Source organism: Convolutriloba macropyga, chromosome 6 (genome assembly GCF_964194025.1).
Source record: "Convolutriloba macropyga chromosome 6, txConMacr16.3, whole genome shotgun sequence".
Lineage (NCBI taxonomy): Eukaryota > Metazoa > Xenacoelomorpha > Acoela > Convolutidae > Convolutriloba > Convolutriloba macropyga.
The window spans coordinates 24931279-24947840 of record NC_134473.1 but is presented as its reverse complement, the minus strand read 5'-3'; the positions used below and the strand labels follow the sequence as shown (position 1 = coordinate 24947840).

At 34.9% G+C, this 16562-nt stretch overlaps 1 protein-coding gene across 1 annotated transcript in view; it reads right to left on the bottom strand.

The window, feature by feature from the left end:
* LOC142340888 (uncharacterized) overlaps window positions 1-13166 on the bottom strand; it is a 29315-nt gene extending 16149 nt beyond the window's left edge. The window contains exons 1-2 of the mRNA XM_075391656.1: window positions 13039-13166; window positions 12846-12887 (exon numbers count right to left, since the gene is read on the bottom strand). Coding sequence (XP_075247771.1) covers window positions 12846-12887; window positions 13039-13120 — 124 coding nt within the window. The 5' untranslated portion in view covers window positions 13121-13166. The remainder of the gene's footprint in view (window positions 1-12845; window positions 12888-13038) is intronic.
* Between the last annotated feature and the right edge of the window lie 3396 nt (window positions 13167-16562).

Sequence of the window (16562 nt, the reverse complement as noted above, 5' to 3'; positions counted from 1 at the left end):
AAACAAACAACTTCTAATCGAGTTTTTTTTGTTCCGCCACTCGAAGGCTAGACGACCACCAAGAGTAATGCAACCACTGGACTTCTCATAGCAGCTAAAGGTCCATGGAAGACCTCTTCGGCTAGGAAATTGTTCAGTGCTAAGACCTATCATATCGGCGATTGACGTAGAGAATAACACATTTAATCCACTAGTGAGCAGCTGCACCGGTGAGTAGCTCGAAAATTTTGCAAAGATCAGAGAAAAGCGCCATGAACATGCAACGACGTCATTTCAATCATTTCAAGATTTCCTTTGCCTGAAAGAGTGTTGGTTGCCGCAAAAAAGGTACCATCCAAAAAAAACTTATCTACTAATTTTCATGTACGCTGAACGCATTTTAAGTTTTTTAAGTTAATGTTCTAGTTTGGAATGAAATCACCGCCAGATTTTCTTATCTCTTCGCCAACTCTTTCTTTCTATGCATTGCAAATATTCAATCCAGTATAAGTTGAAACGTTTCATAAGGTTGCCCAGATTAAATAATGTTGAAATTAAAATTCACTTTTTAGTCATCAATATTTTTTGGTATTATTTGCACATAAGTGAAATTATTTGCCCAACAAGTTATTCTAATTTCCTGGATATTAGCATGATGAAATCTACGCAAACTCAGTGGCACAAAAATCAAGATACGTCAGTAAACAATTCTCTAGTTCCAAATAAAATTGCTCTGAACTGTGCCTACGATAAGTTTTTCAGTGACTTATGTCCCTCAATGCTTCAAACGTGGGTATGCACAATTAAGCCATAATTACATTGGAGACACTGATTGCAGTCTCCTAGACGAGATATAACATGACATTCAAACAGAGCTTCATAATCTGCCGCTCGAAGACCTGAGTTTCCCTAGTAACACAAATCCTGCCAATACAGACGCTAGCCTTGACATCAAAGCTCCAGATCTACGAAATAACTCTTTCATCAGAACGCTCCTCGATGTTATGGTGTCTTTCCAAAAAGCTTGCCAGATGCTCACAAGTTTTAGGACTCGCACAAAACGGAACCCGAATGACTCGTGATTAATGTAGACAACAGCATATGCAACCAGCTAGCAAACGCAGCTCAGGACCTACAGCAGGAAAAAAAAGTTAGCTCAAAGAGATCACCGCTAAGATAAAAAAAAAGCGCAATCCGTCATTCCGACTAAACTCGGCTTAGCTCTTCTCTGAAGTTGTTTCCTCTGCGTCAAAGAGTCTCGGTCACTGCAAAAAACAAACGAACCAAAAATTTATTTTAACCGTTGTTTATGTGGGAATCAAAACGCCTTTTATTTTTTTAAAAGCTTATGCTTGAGTTTGGAATGAGAGCCCCGCCAAGTTCAACCTCTTCGCCAATTCTTTCCTACTCTGCATCGAGCGTGAGGTTATATGATTTTTCATGTTATGCAGATATATTCATAAATTGTTTTAACCATCAAAAGTTCTGTATGGATTCGTAATTGTAATTTGCATAAATTAATCCAATCAATTAATTGTTTTGAAAATAAATAACTTTTAGGCACAATTGCAATTAATTGATCTCCCAGTCAGTTATTTCAACTCACTGGATCTCAGCCCGATGGATTATACGCTAATGCAGTGGCACATAAATCAAGATACATAGCTGACAGATTGCCAGAGAAGAGCCGCAAAAGCTTCGTAGATCGCTTCAAATGTATAAAATAAACAGACTAAATTAAATCTTTTTATTAAATCCTGAGATGCTATATTTTGATTAAGAATATACTTAACATATTGCTGCTTCTATCAGCTGCCCTCAAAGACCCTTCAATAAGAGTGACACGCAATCACTTGACCTTATCTCTTTGAATTAAAATAAAAAGTAAATTTCAGACTGAGGAAGACATTTTTAAGAGTGAGGCAAGTCATGTGTGACCAAATACTTAATCACGCCAATGAACAAAAAAAACTTGCTTCACTATAAGTGAAAAATGACGTCAGACACGTATTTCAGTGGATATTGCATGAACGAAAGAACAAAGAGCACGTTTGAAGTGATTGTGACGTCATATGGTCGTAACAAAAATCTTGCCCTGATAGAAACATAGAAGGACAAGTCCTGTCATAATTCAAAGAATTTTCATTGACCTAACAAAAAACGACTATGAATGGATAGGGAAAACCATTTTTTTTAAATTAGCTCAAAAAGTCGAAAAAAGGCGAAAAATCAATGTCCAAATGCCTTGTGTGAACAAAAAACCACTAGCGCGAAAGCAAATTTTTGTTCATACAACATTTTCTCCACATTAAAATTATAGAAAACTACGCCGCAAAATCACCCGCTTTTCGCTCTATTTCATGTTTCGGCTTGACCAAAACAATCACTTCGATTTGACGTCAAATCATGAAAATGTGTAAGATCTTAAGAAAAACACCGCCCCAATAATATTTTTTATTCTCTTTTCCTCTTTTTTTTCTAATTTAAAAAAGAACACAGCGCCCCAATAAGATTTCTTATTCTATTTTCTTTTTCTAATTTAAATATGAACCAAAATCATCCAACTCTCCAAAATCATCCCACAAGTTCATAATTGAATTAAAAAAGAAAAGAGGAAAAGAGAACAAGCAATCTTATTGCGGCGCTGTGTTTTTTTAAATATGAACAAAATCATCACTTCAGTTTGACTTCAAATCACGAAAATGTGTAAGATATTAAATAAACACAGCGCCCCAATAAGATTTCTTATTCATTTTCCTCTTTTCGTTTTTTGATGATGATTTTGGTCATATAAAATAAAATCAAAAAGTCAAAAAAGGCAAAAATCAATGTCAAAATGCCTTATGTGAATAAAAAACCACTAGCGGGAAAGCAAATTTTTGTTCATACAACATTTTCTCCATATTAAAATTATAGAAAACTACGCCGCAAAATCACTCGCTTTTCGCTCTATTTCATGTTTCGGCGTGACCAAAACCATCACTTCAATTTGACGTCAAATCATGAAAATGTGTAAGATCTTAAACAAAACACAGCGCCCCAATATTTTTTATTCTCTTTTCCTAATTTAAAAAAAAACAGCGCCCCAATAAGAATTCTTATTCTCTTTTCTTTTCTAATTTAAATATGAACCAAAATCATCCAACTCTCCGAAATCATCCAACAAGTTCATATTTGCATTAGAAAAAAAAGAAAAGAAGAAACGAGAACAAGAAAGCTTATTGTGGCGCTGTTTTTTTTAAAATATGAACAAAATCATCACTTCAATTTGACGTCAAATCATGAAAATGTGTAAGATCTTAAAAAAACAGCGCCCCAATAAGATTTCTTATTCTATTTTTCCTCTATTCTTTTTTGATGATGATTTTGGTCACAAAAAATTAGCTCAAAAAATCCAAAAAAAGAGGCAATAATCAATGTCAAAATGCCTTAAGTGAACAAAAAACCACTGGCGAGAAAGCAAATTTTTGTTCATACAACATTTTCACCACATGAAAATCATAGAAAACTACGTCGCAAAACCACTCAATTTTCGCTCTATTGCATGTTTCGGCGTGACCAAAACCATCACTTCAATTTGATGTCAAATCATGAAAATGTGTAAGATCTTAAAAAAACGCAGCGCCCCAATAATATTTTTTATTCTTTTTTCCTCTTTTCTAATTTAAAAAAAACAGCGCCCCAATGAGAATTCTTATTCTCTTTTCTAATTTAAATATGAACCAAAATCATCCAACTCTCCAAAATCATCCAACAAGTTCATATTTGCATTAGAAAAAGAAAAGAACAAAAGAGAACAAGAAATCTTATTGGAGCGCTGTTTTTTTTAAATATGAACAAAATCATCACTTCAATTTGACGTCAAATCATGAAAATGTGTAAGATCTTAAAAAAACACAGCGCCCCAATAAGATTTCTTATTCTCTTTCTCCTCTTTTCTTTTTTTTTGATGATGATTTTGGTCATATAAAATTAGCTCAAAAAGTCAAAAAAAGAGGCAAAAATCAATGGCAAAATGCCTTATGTGAACAAAAAAAACCACTGGCGAGAACGCAAATTTTTATTCATACAACATTTTCACCACATTAAAATTATAGAAAACTACACCGCAAAATCACTCGCTTTTCGCTCTATTGCATGTTTCGGCGTGACCAAAACCATCACTTCAATTTGATGTCAAATCATGAAAAAGTGTAAGATCTTAAAAAAAACACAGCGCCCCAATAATATTTTTTATTCTCTTTTCCTCTTTTCTTTTTCTAAAAAAAACCCAGCGCCCCAATAAGATTTCTTATTCTCTTTTCTTTTTCTAATTCAAATTTGAACCAAAATTATCCAACTCTACAAAATCATCCAACAAGTTCATATTTGAATTAGAAAAAGAAAAGAACAAAAGAGAACAGGAAATCTTATTGGGGCGCTGTTTTTTTAAATATGAACAAAATCATCACTTCAATTTGACGTCAAATCATGAAAATGTGTAAGATCTTAAAAAAACACAGCGCCCCAATAAGATTTCTTAATCTCTTTTTCCTCTTTTCTTTTTTTGATGATGATTTTGGTCATAAAAAATTAGCTCAAAAAGTAAAAAAAAGAGGCAAAAATCAAGGTCAAAATGCCTTGTGAACAAAAAACCACTGGCGAGAACGCAAATTTTTATTCATACAACATTTTCACCACATTAAAATTATAGAAAACTACACCGCAAAATCACTCGCTTTTCGCTCTATTGCATGTTTCGGCGTGACCAAAACCATCACTTCAATTTGATGTCAAATCATGAAAATGTGTAAGATCTTGAAAAAAACAAGGCGCCCCAATAATACTTTTTATTCTCTTTTCCTCTTTTCTTTTTCTAAAAAAAACCCCAGCGCCCCAATAAGATTTCTTATTCTCTTTTCTTTTTCTAATTCAAATTTGAACCAAAATTATCCAACTCTACAAAATCATCCAACAAGTTCATATTTGAATTAGAAAAAGAAAAGAACAAAAGAGAACAGGAAATCTTATTGGGGCGCTGTTTTTTTAAATATGAACAAAATCATCACTTCAATTTGACGTCAAATCATGAAAATGTGTAAGATCTTAAAAAAACACAGCGCCCCAATAAGATTTCTTAATCTCTTTTTCCTCTTTTCTTTTTTTGATGATGATTTTGGTCATAAAAAATTAGCTCAAAAAGTAAAAAAAGAGGCAAAAATCAAGGTCAAAATGCCTTGTGAACAAAAAACCACTGGCGAGAACGCAAATTTTTATTCATACAACATTTTCACCACATTAAAATTATAGAAAACTACACCGCAAAATCACTCGCTTTTCGCTCTATTGCATGTTTCGGCGTGACCAAAACCATCACTTCAATTTGATGTCAAATCATGAAAATGTGTAAGATCTTAAATAAACACAGCGCCCCAATAAAATTTTTTATTTTCTTTTCCTCTTTTCTTTTTCTAATTTAAAAAAAAACAGCGCCCCATTAAGATTTCTTATTCCCTTTTCTTTTCTAATTTAAATATGAACCAAAATCATCCAACTCTCCAAAATCATCCAACAAGTTCATGTTTGAATTAGAAAACGAAAAGAGAACAAGAAATCTTATTGGGGCGCTGTGTTTTTAAAATGAACAAAATCAACACTTCAATTTGACGTCAAATCATGAAAATGTGTAAGATCTTAAAAAAACACAGCGCCCCAATAATATTTTTTATTCTTTTTCCTCTTTTCTTTTTCTAATTTAAAAAAACAGCGCCCCAAAAAGAATTCTTATTCTCTATTCTTTTCTAATTTAAATATGAACCAAAATCATTCAACTCTCCAAAATCATCCAACAAGTTCATATTTGCATTAGAAAAAGAAAAGAACAAAAGAGAACAGGAAAACTTATTGGGGCGCTGTGTTTTTTTAAATATGAACAAAATCATCACTTCAATTTGACGTCAAATCATGAAAATGTGTAAGATCTTAAAAAAAATTAAAAAAACACAGCGCCCCAGTAAGATTTCTTATTCTTTTTTTCCTCTTTTCTTTTTTTGATTATGATTTTGGTCATAAAAAATTAGCTCAAAAAGTCGAAAAAAGGCAAAAATCAATGTCAAAATGCCTTATGTGAACAAAATCACTAGCGAGAAAGCAAATTTTTGTTCATACAACAACAATAAGATTTCTTATTCTCTTCTCTTTTCTAATTTAAATATGAAACAAAATCATCAAACTCTCCAAAATCATCCAACAAGTTCATATTTGAATTAGAAAAAGAAAAGAGGAAAAGAGAATAAGAAATCTTATTGGGGCGCTGTGTTTTTTTAAAAAATATGAACAAATTCATCACTTTAATTTGACGTCAAATCATGAAAATGTGTAAGATTTAAAAAAAAACACAGCGCCCCCAATAAGATTTCTTTTTTTTCCTCTTTTCTTTTTTTGATGATGAATTTGGTCATATAAAATAAGCTTAAAAGGTCAAAAAAAGGCAAAAATCAATGTCAAAATGCCTTATGTGAACAAAAAACCACTAGCGAGAAGGCAAATTTTTGTTCATACAACATTTTCTCCACATTAAAATTATAGAAAACTACGCCGCAAAATCACTCGCTTTTCGCTCTATTGCATGTTTCGGCGTGACCAAAACCATCACTTCAATTTGATGTCAAATCATGAAAATGTGTAAGATCTTAAATAAACACAGCGCCCTAATAATATTTTTTATTCTCTTTTCCTCTTTTCTTTTTCCAATTTAAAAAAAAACAGCGCCCCATTAAGATTTCTTATTCCCTTTTCTTTTCTAATTTAAATATGAACCAAAATCATCCAACTCTCCAAAATCATCCAACAAGTTCATATTTGAATTAGAAAAAGAAAACAGAATAAGAAATCTTATTGGAGCGCTGTGTTTTTTTAAATATGAACAAAATCATCACTTCAATTTAAAAAAAACTCTAATTTAAAAAAAACAGCGCCCCATTAAGATTTCTTATTCCCTTTTCTTTTCTAATTTAAATATGAACCAAAATCATCCAACTCTCCAAAATCATCCAACAAGTTCATATTTGAATCAGAAAAAGAAAAGAGAACAAGAAATCTTATTGGAGCATTGTGTTTTTTTAAATATGAACAAAATCATCACTTCAATTTGACGTCAAATCATGAAAATGTGTATTATCTTAAAAAAAAATAAAAAAAACACAGCGCCCCAGTAAGATTTCTTATTCTTTTTTTCCTCTTTTCTTTTTTTGATTATGATTTTGGTCATAAAAAATTAGCTCAAAAAGTCGAAAAAAGGCAAAAATCAATGTCAAAATGCCTTATGTGAACAAAATCACTAGCGAGAAAGCAAATTTTTTTCATACAACAACAATAAGATTTCTTATTCTCTTCTCTTTTCTAATTTAAATATGAACAAAATCATCACTTCAATTTAAAAAAAACTCTAATTTAAAAAAAACAGCGCTCATTAAGATTTCTTATTCCCTTTTCTTTTCTAATTTAAATATGAACCAAAATCATCCAACTCTCCAAAATCATCCAACAAGTTCATATTTGAATTAGAAAAAGAAAACAGAATAAGAAATCTTATTGGAGCGCTGTGTTTTTTTAAATATGAACAAAATCATCACTTCAATTTAAAAAAAAACTCTAATTTAAAAAAAACAGCGCCCCATTAAGATTTCTTATTCCCTTTTCTTTTCTAATTTAAATATGAACCAAAATCATCCAACTCTCCAAAATCATCCAACAAGTTCATATTTGAATCAGAAAAAGAAAAGAGAACAAGAAATCTTATTGGAGCATTGTGTTTTTTTAAATATGAACAAAATCATCACTTCAATTTGACGTCAAATCATGAAAATGTGTATTATCTTAAAAAAAAATAAAAAAAACACAGCGCCCCAGTAAGATTTCTTATTCTTTTTTTCCTCTTTTCTTTTTTTGATTATGATTTTGGTCATAAAAAATTAGCTCAAAAAGTCGAAAAAAGGCAAAAATCAATGTCAAAATGCCTTATGTGAACAAAATCACTAGCGAGAAAGCAAATTTTTTTCATACAACAACAATAAGATTTCTTATTCTCTTCTCTTTTCTAATTTAAATATGAAACAAAATCATCCAACTCTCCAAAATCATCCAACAAGTTCATATTTGAATTAGAAAAAGAAAAGAGAACAAGAAATCTTATTGGAGCGCTGTGTTTTTTTAAATATGAACAAAATCATCACTTCAATTTAAAAAAACTCTAATTTAAAAAAAACAGCGCTCATTAAGATTTCTTATTCCCTTTTCTTTTCTAATTTAAATATGAACCAAAATCATCCAACTCTCCAAAATCATCCAACAAGTTCATATTTGAATTAGAAAAAGAAAAGAGAACAAGACATCTTATTGGAGCATTGTGTTTTTTTAAATATGAACAAAATCATCACTTCAATTTGACGTCAAATCATGAAAATGTGTAAGATCTTTAAAAAAATAAAAAAAACACAGCGCCCCAGTAAGATTTCTTATTCTTTTTTTCCTCTTTTCTTTTTTTGATGATGATTTTAGTCATATAAAATTAGCTCAAGAAGTCGAAAAAAGGCAAAAATCAATGTCAAAATGCCATATGTGAACAAAAACCACTACCGAGATAGCAAATTTTTGTTCATACAACATTTTCTCAACATTAAAATTATAGAAAATTACGCCGCAATATCACTCGCTTTTCGCTCTATTGCATGTTTCGGTGTGACCAAAACCATCACTTCAATTTGAGGTCAAATCATGAAAATGTGTAGGATCTTAAAAAAAACAAGGCCCCAATAATATTTTTTATTCTCTTTTCCTCTTTTCTTTTTCTAATTTAAAAAAAAACACAGCGCCCCAATAAGATTTCTTACTCTTTTTTTCTAATTTAAATTTGAACCAAAATCATCCAACTCTCCAAAATCATCCAACAAGTTCATATTTGAATAAGAAAAAAGAGGAAAAGAGAATAAGAAATCTTATTGGGACGCTGTGTTTTTTTTTTAAAAAAATATGAACAAAATCATCACTTCAATTTGACGTCAAATCATGAAAATGTGTAAGATCTTAAAAAAACACAGCGCCCCAAGAATATTTTTATACTCTTTTCCTGTTTTCTTTTTCTAATTTAAAAAAACACAGCGCACCAAAAAGATTTCTTACTCTTTTTTTTCTAATTTAAATTTGAGCCAAAATCATCCAACTCTCCAAAATCATCCAACAAGTTCATATTTGAATTAGAAAAAAGAGAATAAGAAATCTTATTGGGGCGCTGTGTTTTTTTTCAAAAATATGAACAAAATCATCACTTCAATTTGACGTCAAATCAAAATGTGTAAGACCTTAAAAAAACACAGCGCCCCAATAAGATTTCTTATTCTCTTTTCCGGTTTTCTTTTTCTAAATTAAATATGAACGTGGGTGTTATCCACCCAATGGACGGAACTGTGGGTCCTCACTATTTAACATCACACCTTAACTCTTTTAGAGCTTCGTCATATAAGTTGACTTGTTATGAATCTAGTCTCCCCTCCCGCACTATGGCACTGAAAAAAATATCAATGTCAGTCGGTTGTTTGGAAACAAGACACCCTCTGAGGCATATGATCGCGCTGCGCAAAGGCAACTTATTCTCGTGCGTATGTACGATAATGCGTCCGAGTATGATTCGTTTTTCTTTTCAGCAATTTTGCTAGCTAGTTGTTTTAAAGTGCGTCCTTCGGACAGTCCTGCCCCCTGCAGGAAAACACAAGCGGAACGAAGTAACTTTTCTTGACGTCAAGTATTCGCTGCTCATACTTGAAGCACTTCAACGACTCATGATATTTGTTCCCTTCTACGGAATTTTTAGGGCATGACATGGCAAATGGGTTGAAGATCTTTACGTCCAAGAGACAACGGCTGAACCTGGACCCCCATAGGCCATTCGCTTTAAAGTCTAGTCTCGCGTTTTCATCAGTGTTCGTATTGTGTATAAAGGGCTCGTCTTGAATCAAATGAAAAAGTCGGCTCATCCTCGACATCATAGCAAAGGTCTTGCATGTTTCTTGCAAAGGTGTCTCAGATCTCGTTGTGTTTCATGTGTTTATACCAACCATTCGTACAGTAGAGAGCATGTGATAGCGCGAACTTCTGCCATTTGGAAAATTAATGGCCGTATTTTTGTCTTCGATGTTATATCTAATGCAAACACCGTCTCTAAATTCGGACTTCGTTAGTGTGAAACAGTAACGTTTGAGCGGTAGAGCTGTGAGCCAGTTCGAGGCTCCTTTTTCTAAAGCCATTTCAATTACAAGACGTTGCTCGGTCTGAAGGCTTTCCATGAAATCCTGACTCGATCGAATTTTTTTCAGGCGTGCGGTTCGTTGGTCGTGCGTTATTCGGTCTTGGGTGAGATGAGCATTTGCTAGATTCTCACCTTCTAGAGGAGCGCATGCGGTCAGCGAAGCGGAGTACTCCGTTTCGTAATCTAAATGCTCCTTGACGTTAAGTCTGCCCTCCCGGGATGGTAGCGAATACAATTGCCGTGGGGATTGAGACACGGAGAGCCAAAGAACGACGGCAGGACGTGTGTTTGGATGTTGTCCTCCGCGTTCGTAAAGATATTCGCGTTCGTAAAGATGCGTTCGTATAGAAATGAAATTTAATTTTTGTTGCACGCCTCTTGTGAGACATGCGTAAGCTTTTTGAGATGTTTTTGCTACGTGCCCAATTTTTTCAACAAATTGGAATACTTTCCAGCTCTGGTCACATTAAAGTCCTCATAGGCTTTCTCATTGCCTATTACAGATCCTAGAACGCAGCACCTGTCAGCAATATCAACTGCCGTCCCATTAATTGACACTTCGGGGCGTTCACGGTGCAGCCAAAACAGCTACCATGTTCAGTGAGTTGTTTAAAGCACAGGAGAAGGTCCTGTAATCGTCATAATGCGCTGCCGTCGTATGCGTACCATTTTTGCTTCACGTGCATATTCTGGAAAAGCTTGAACATGGGAAGGGTTGCTGCTCTATACATAGCCATAGCAACGGTGTCTCCTTGAGTTGTGCCCTCTAGGGACTGCAGTGCTTTACCTGCGACGTATAAATTGGACGGGGCTGAATATGAGTTTTGAACAACAAAACTCAAAGCGGGGCAAATTCTCTTGATATTTTCAAATGCCAATTTACGGCTGAGGCAGTTGAAGGCATTTTTTGGGTCTATTAGAACAGCTTCATTTTCAGGTTTTTCATATTGCAAGCGCCGCGAGTGAATAGCGTGTTCAATCCCGCACTTTTGGCCTAGGCAAAGTTGTGTATGGCCGCCCAAGAAGCGTAGGTCATTTTCTTTATGCCTGATGATGTATTAGCCTATGATGCGACAAAGAACTTCTTCTACGCCAATAGGTCGAACACCGGGTTTTTGTTTAAGAGGATTAGTCTGCCCGCGTTATACGCTTCAAGAGAATTTTCAGAAACTTTTTCAGTTGCCAGACGGGCAGCAATTTTGGCTACGGTTTCCGCTATGTTTGCTGACACTTCTTTGAAACAAGTGAAAATTCGTCTCCACTCGTTTGCCTCTCACCCGGACGGTCCGTGGCTGTCATGTACTTTCAAAGCTGTTTTTTTAACGGCCGATTCGCCTTTGTTTTCTAAGACTGCGAGGTGGTACAAGATTGACTCAAACATGTTTTTGTCGACTTTGGAATTGAGGTTTACTTGGGAAGGAGTCGGGTCGTTCTTAGAGCAACTCATGTAGTTTTTCCGTTAATTGTATCCTTTGGTGATATCCCGGACGGCAGTTCACCAGTGAGACACTTGATGGCATTTGAAATTTTTACTGTTAAACTTTGCGTTTTTAGGGGTCTTACGAAGTTTATACTGCAGGGCTCTAGCTTCCAGAAGCTCGTCGAGGTGGCCTTGGTACCATAATTGTAGGCGTCGGGCGAGTGTCTTGGTAACTGAAACGTCGTTGGTCAACTTCACACAAGGGAGAACCAGGTGGGGGAAGATAGCGGCAACCTTCAATGAAAGTTCTTCATATATGCCCCTTTCTAGGAACTGTTTCAGAATTTTATCAACGAACTTTTGCCCTGCTTTGTATTTGTACAGTATTATGAAGTTTGCGCGCCAGTGACAGATCTCTCTATGGATTCTGTCAATCTTATCGGAGTTTCCTGGCGCCTCAATAAAATTCAAATTCCTTAAATTGTCAAAAAAAGAGAAGACCAATAATAGCCTCTTCTATCGCTTTGCGGCTATTAATAATGACGGTATTTCAGAAAAAAATATCTCCAGATCGGATCAATTTGTTCTAGTATAGTTCAAAAAAGTGGCCTTTCCAATATAACTACAATCAAATGCTCATCTCCAAGTCACATTAATATTTGAAACTCGTTAATAAAAGCAATAATTGTTACGCTGATCAGTTACTAAATCTCCGCGCCACCAATTTTTGATACACTTTATCACTACTGATACAAATTGAATTGAAACTTTCATTTGAAACTTCTGTTTGGGCTCCCAGCTTAGGTAGGGATTTGGAAAAAATTTAATTGAAATAATTGCCAATTAATTGATTGCAAAAATTGATTGGCATATAAAACACAATTGCAATAATTGATTGATCGGAGGTCAATATATTGCCAATAATTGATTGCACAAATTTGCCAATTAAATTAATTGATTTCCTTCCTTTTTTCCGGTCAATTAATTGCAAATATTTTTCTAAATCCCTGAGCTTAATAGACATAAATTTTAGCCCACTAGGCTCACGTGCTATTTTACGTAGTAGAGTGCTATGTAACAAAACAAAATTCCAAAGCGGGGACGTAAAAAACACAGGGAGGCAGAATAGATACGAAACTGAACCTTTAACAAATGATAACTTACAGCATTTAACTAGCTTCAGTTGGTACACTCTCCTCGTTGAATCTGAAACACTTCGCATCATCAAAGCCATAACAAACAGCAATGAAAAACGTTTACTTCAACTGTGACCGCAATTTTCAACCTAATTGGGCGTAGACCCCTAATTGGCGAAAGATATAATGGGACAGACTGCAACATGAGACTATCGTCCTACCTGTGATTGGCCCCACAAATGTATTAAATGACTTCAATTGAGATTTCAGCTCATCGTCTGTCAATTTAACGATGTCATCCATTCTAAAAATAAAAAAAGCAGATACATAAATTACAAGGCAGATACAAGAGCCGGATTGTCGATATTATCGGAAATGAAGTGGATTTCTTGAATCCGATTGGTCTAAAAACCCGAATTATAGAGCTTATGAAAAATCGTCAAAACAACTTCTCAGAGCGAAACGTGTGTTCTTGACAGCTGTCATGTGATTGCCACCTGTGCCGAGATCAGTGGTCAAGATTCTAATCCAACAACAGGGAGAAATCCCCTCAGGACAACCTGGAAATCCACAACAACAACAACACAGAAGTTCGAAATGGAATTCACAAAAGCAAATTGCATGGACCAAAGATTATTTTAAAAAAGTAGATAAAGAAACAATGAAGCAATAGAAGATTTAAGAAATCGAGTATTTGATCATAGCATCGCCAAATAGAAGGTAAACTCATACTCGGACGCACTAACGTACACACGCAAGAGAATAAGTTTTGCTCTTCAGCGCAGCGCTATCATATGCCTCAGAGGGTGCCGTGGTTCCAAACGGCCGACTGACATTGATAATTTTTGCAGTGCCATAGTGCGGGAGGGGAGAATAGATTCATAACAAATGGGTCTTTCCCATTATAGCCCCCCATGAAATTATAGCCCCCATTATGGTATAATCACGACACAGAAACTCTGAAAACCCGACTATCAGACATCTACTGGGAATATTTTCTGGAATACTACAACGAACTGACTTCTTGCACTTGGCATATCAGATGTGGATGTCCTATTGGTACTTTTTCTGTACAGAAACGACTTAAAACTACTCAAACTGTGACTGATTGAATTGATATGGGTCTAAAGAACCCCTTGAGTTTACTCTAAAGTCTATATTATTATTATTATAATTATTATTGGCATGATTGGGGGGCTATAGGTTACCTGACCACTAAGCTGGGGGGCTATAATGGGAAAGACCCGTAACAAATTGGCTTGTATAGAAATTTAATTCTCTTGACGCAGCTCTAAAAATAGTGCCTTGTCTTCAAAATTATATACAATGCAGTGATGTCTATGTTTATATTTCTCATGACGCAGCTCTAAAAGAGCTATAGTGCATTGTCTTTAATGTTATAAATGATGCAATGATGTCTCATAGTGGGGGATCACTACTCATCCATTGGATTGTCCTACGCGGCTTAAGAGCAAACCCCCTTTAATTTATTGAAAAAATTTCTAAGCTGCTCGTAACATGAGTAGGCATCTTTGATGATTTTTCGGGCATGAAGATGCGAGGGAAATGAGAACTTTGACATTGAAGAAAGTCCTAGAGAATCGAGTTTCCCAGAGTCCATTCGCTTTGATGTCCAGTCGAGCGTCGTCATCAGTGCTTGAGGTTTCGTGTGGAAAGGATTCTCATGGAAGCGACTGAAGCTTTGGCTCTATTTCGACATCAAAAAAATTCTCGTTCATCAAACTCTCAAACGTGTCTCGGATTCCGTTATGGCGAATTTGTATACCAGCCTTTTGCATAATGGAGGGCAAAAGTGATGCTAACTTTTTCACCACATGGACATGTCCATGTCAGTTTCGTTAGCTCGCAGCCATAGTGTGAGTAGCTCATCTCGAAACTCTAACCCGGTTAGGCAGATAATCTACTGTTTGGGTGGCAGAAGATTTAGCCAGCTAGAAGCGCCCTTTTGTGAAGCGTGTTCCAAAGAGTAATTTATCAGTTGATTCATTGCTTCTTTCAGACTGTCCAGCTTGGTTTTCTCTTCTTAATTCGGAACATTTTGTTTTTTGCAGGCGATTTCGAAAGAGCTCAGACTGGACAGCGTCAGGGATGTTCAGGGTGTTGGAGAGGTCAATCGAGTCGAGTTAATCACGTGTACTTGCAGTCGGGTTACTTATATTGAACTTACCCAGGCGCACGGGTAAAGCGTAAATACTTCGAAGCATTCCATCCGCTGGTTCGAGTCCAGTTATGGCTGGTATAACAATCTCATTCAAAGTTCTTCAAGTTTTTTATTTTATTGTTAATTAAATTGTTTTGTGTGAATTGCCTTAGTTATGATCAAGTGTGAAGAATTAAACTTTATAAGATTTATTGTAAATAAATATTTGAATTGCTCAACGAAAAGGATGGGTAAAAACGATCATCATTAAAACGGGCGATTCCTACGATAGTGTCAAGTTTTTGGTTAGAACAGCAGTTCAAAACATTGCACAAGTTCACTAGCCCTGCTCCTTTGTATGCGTGAAATGCTCATGCCTTTTATTCCGTGATTTACTCGATTCTGGATGTGCCAATTGCCAATTCGTGAACGTCTCAGGTACTTCATGTAATGAGAATCTTGAGCTCCTCCTCCACATCTAAACAAACAATAAGCAACAGGGAGAAAAAAATGTGAAAAAACCTGGGTTATGTTAAATGGAAAATCCCAAGAGAAAAAACAATCTGGTGTGGCAAGGATCTGAGCAGCAAATGGAACAAGTGGGCCCAAACCAGTGCGCCAGAACCCAGTCAAAAGAGTCAACATCAACATCAAATGCCAAAATGAACATCCAACATGAAATTATTTTATTCTATGCCAAAAATTAGACTTATAAAAATCCCTGCATAATGCTAAACAGCACGAAGACTAGCCACAAACCTGATGATTTCAGTTAATGAAATCTATCCAGCATATTGTTGTGAATTTAAGAATGATTGCTGATATCTGCTATTACTTTAATTTCTTTATTACAATGGGCTCGTACACTTGTCAGTCATGTACAGTTTATGTCAGTACAACTTATTTCAGTCAGTACAATTGCGAGATCAAGCTCTTATATAATACATTTTTACGATATTCACATAGAGCTTAATAAAATAACTAAATTAAGTTATTTCCTTCCTCAGCATTGGTCGAATATAGGCTAAACCGGGGCTTTCCAAGCACTACGTTTTCACACGGATTTTTGAATTTTTCAATTTTATCAATAGAAAAAACATGACACAAAAACATCAACTGAGAAAAATGTAGAACAAAAGACGGCAACTCACGAAAACAAACAATTGATGGCAAGGGTAGATGAGTTAAAATTGAAGTCTTTCTTCTTAAACAACAGCTATCGTTGAAACATCAACAATTTTGCGCCGCCTTAGTGTCTAAGAGGCCGGAATGCAGAATTATCACGAAAATATCTGTCATTGGCATAAAAACAAAGTGGCAAGGGAAAAACTGATGTGCAACGTTTCAACATAGGCAAAACGTAGTTCAATGGACAAATCACAGGGTTTTTAAATAACTACTAGTTGTTCCACTTTTGATCAGGCGCTCAACAGATACGGAGATACGGTGGATCAAAAATCAGCATCCAGACGAAAAATCATCCAATTTTTAGATAAAGATCAATAATTTGCAGTAAAGATCAACTGAAAACAAAACAATTAGCGTAAGAAAAACCAAAATACGTCTCCCAATATCAAACAATTT